The 1894-nt window shown below is 41.9% G+C and overlaps 1 protein-coding gene across 4 annotated transcripts in view; it reads right to left on the bottom strand.

The window, feature by feature from the left end:
• The window catches only part of LOC107087192 (sodium channel protein type 2 subunit alpha-like), a 64592-nt gene that overhangs the window by 40729 nt on the left and 21969 nt on the right, over positions 1-1894 (bottom strand). For all 4 annotated transcript variants that reach the window (XM_015378623.1, XM_015378651.1, XM_015378642.1 and 1 more), the window contains exons 3-5: positions 1125-1243; positions 812-901; positions 421-549 (exon numbers count right to left, since the gene is read on the bottom strand). In XM_015378623.1, the coding sequence (XP_015234109.1) occupies positions 421-549; positions 812-901; positions 1125-1243 (338 nt within the window). The remainder of the gene's footprint in view (positions 1-420; positions 550-811; positions 902-1124; positions 1244-1894) is intronic.

Genomic DNA, 1894 nt, shown 5'->3' with positions numbered 1-1894 from the left:
GTCAAAATTTTGGTGTCGATCATTCGATTTCATCCTGGACACTACAGAAAAGGGGCTAAAAGTGTTAAAAACCGGAATTTTCCTTTAAGTATTAAAATCAGCCACAACAATCTGATCGGTGCATCTCTACAACAAAATACGATCAAAACATCTTTAGAGCATGCACTCTATCGTCATCATGCACTTTAAAGACATGTAGCTGGATGCATTGACCCAAATTTGGGCGGAGGTATGTTCCTTGGGGGGATCACATCCATGAATGCATCTTCGATTCCTGGCAATGCTTTCTAAACGCTCACTACTAAACTTCAGATTACATCTCTCCATACTTGGTTTGTCTCATGCTGGGGACTCTAACAGGCTAAACAGTTTTCCAGGTCATTACAAGAGGATTCTGACAACACATGAGGTCATACTTACGCCATAAGTATGACACTGAAATCCAGCCAGTTCCACGGGTCCCGCAGAAAAGTGAACTTCCCCACACAAAACCCCCTGGCCAGGATCTTTATTAGAGACTCGAAGGTGTAAATCCCTGTGAATGTGTACCTGGGAGGGAGGGGGAGAGGAAATGAAAACACACGGAGAGGAAGATTGGCTTTGAGAAGAGGATTGGAACCACGAACTTCACAGTTTTTAATGGGAATCTGCAGTGTGATGCTGACTAACAGGAAGTGCCTATAAATTTTCTCTTATTTTTTATCTGGAACATGCAGCATGCATGCCACATACCTTCCACTCCTCACAAAATATGCTTGTTTTTGCTTGTTACTAGACAAATGCACCTCAAAGGTAACGTCGGTGTACTTACTCTACATTCTTTGCCCATTCCGGCGGGTTGCTCAGGGTCATGAAAGCACAGTTGGTCAGAATGGTGAACATGATCAACATGCTAAACATCGTAGCAACAGAGTTAAGGAAACCGCCTAAAAAGGACAACCAAAACAGAAAAAAAATCCCCCTCCGTCTGTATCTTAGAGATGGACACCAAGCAGATCAAAAAAGAAAAAAAAAGGCTTAGCCATATATTTAGCCTTCATCAGCAGCTCCTTTAATTCCCTCTTTTATCTGTTAAACCCTTTAATCCAAACCAGGCCCCATCCAGCGCCACCCTGAAAGGATATGAGTGCACTAAAACTTTGATAGCTATCCTCCTCAGAGGGTTGAAGGGGTTTAGGATGTACAAGGCAGAAGTGGCATTGAAACGGAAGATTGCCTTCCCACGATTCAATACTATGAAGGTCTGAAAGACAAAAAAACAACAGGAAAAGCTTCAGATAGGCATTGTATAAAACATTGTAGTAGCTCATGCTAAACATTAACTTTTAGGAGCCCAGATACTACGGATACGTTATAGTTCTTCCAGCTTTTTTGGTTATAATCATGTACCTTACTTCCATTGATATTTAGATACTTGTTTAAATCTAATCAATACAAACAGAAATGTAAGCAGACATTAAGCTCCTCCCCTTTCTGTAGCAGCAACTTCGCAATCATAGAATTAAAATAGTGAGCAGCTGCTCTGCTATCATGGCAAGGAAGTTGTTATGTGCTTCGGGCACATTATGATTTTTGTCTATTTCTTTTCTTTGTTTTCTTACAGATTTTAGTTGAAGGATCTTTGTTAATATATTTTGGGAGTTGAATAATTCTTTTAGCGAGTTAATTATGTTAATTTGTGGTGCTGTTGTCCGCCTATAAATGGGCTGGCTTTCAGCACGTTGGCGCGTTCCTTTCTATCTTCGCCTGGACGCCGCTTTTCCACCTGCTTCCATTTGTTCCACCGTGCGCGGTGCGCACTTTCTTGTCGCTGCGGCCTGCAGCGGACGTTCCAGCCTGCCATGCGGTATTTTTGTTAGCCGTTGCTTACTTTTTTCTTGTGGTTTTTGGCCTG

This window comes from Cyprinodon variegatus, unplaced genomic scaffold (assembly GCF_000732505.1).
Source record: "Cyprinodon variegatus isolate N-32 unplaced genomic scaffold, C_variegatus-1.0 Scaffold9, whole genome shotgun sequence".
NCBI lineage: Eukaryota > Metazoa > Chordata > Actinopteri > Cyprinodontiformes > Cyprinodontidae > Cyprinodon > Cyprinodon variegatus.
The sequence above is the reverse complement of the archived record's forward strand: the minus strand, read 5'-3'. Positions and strand labels throughout refer to the sequence as shown.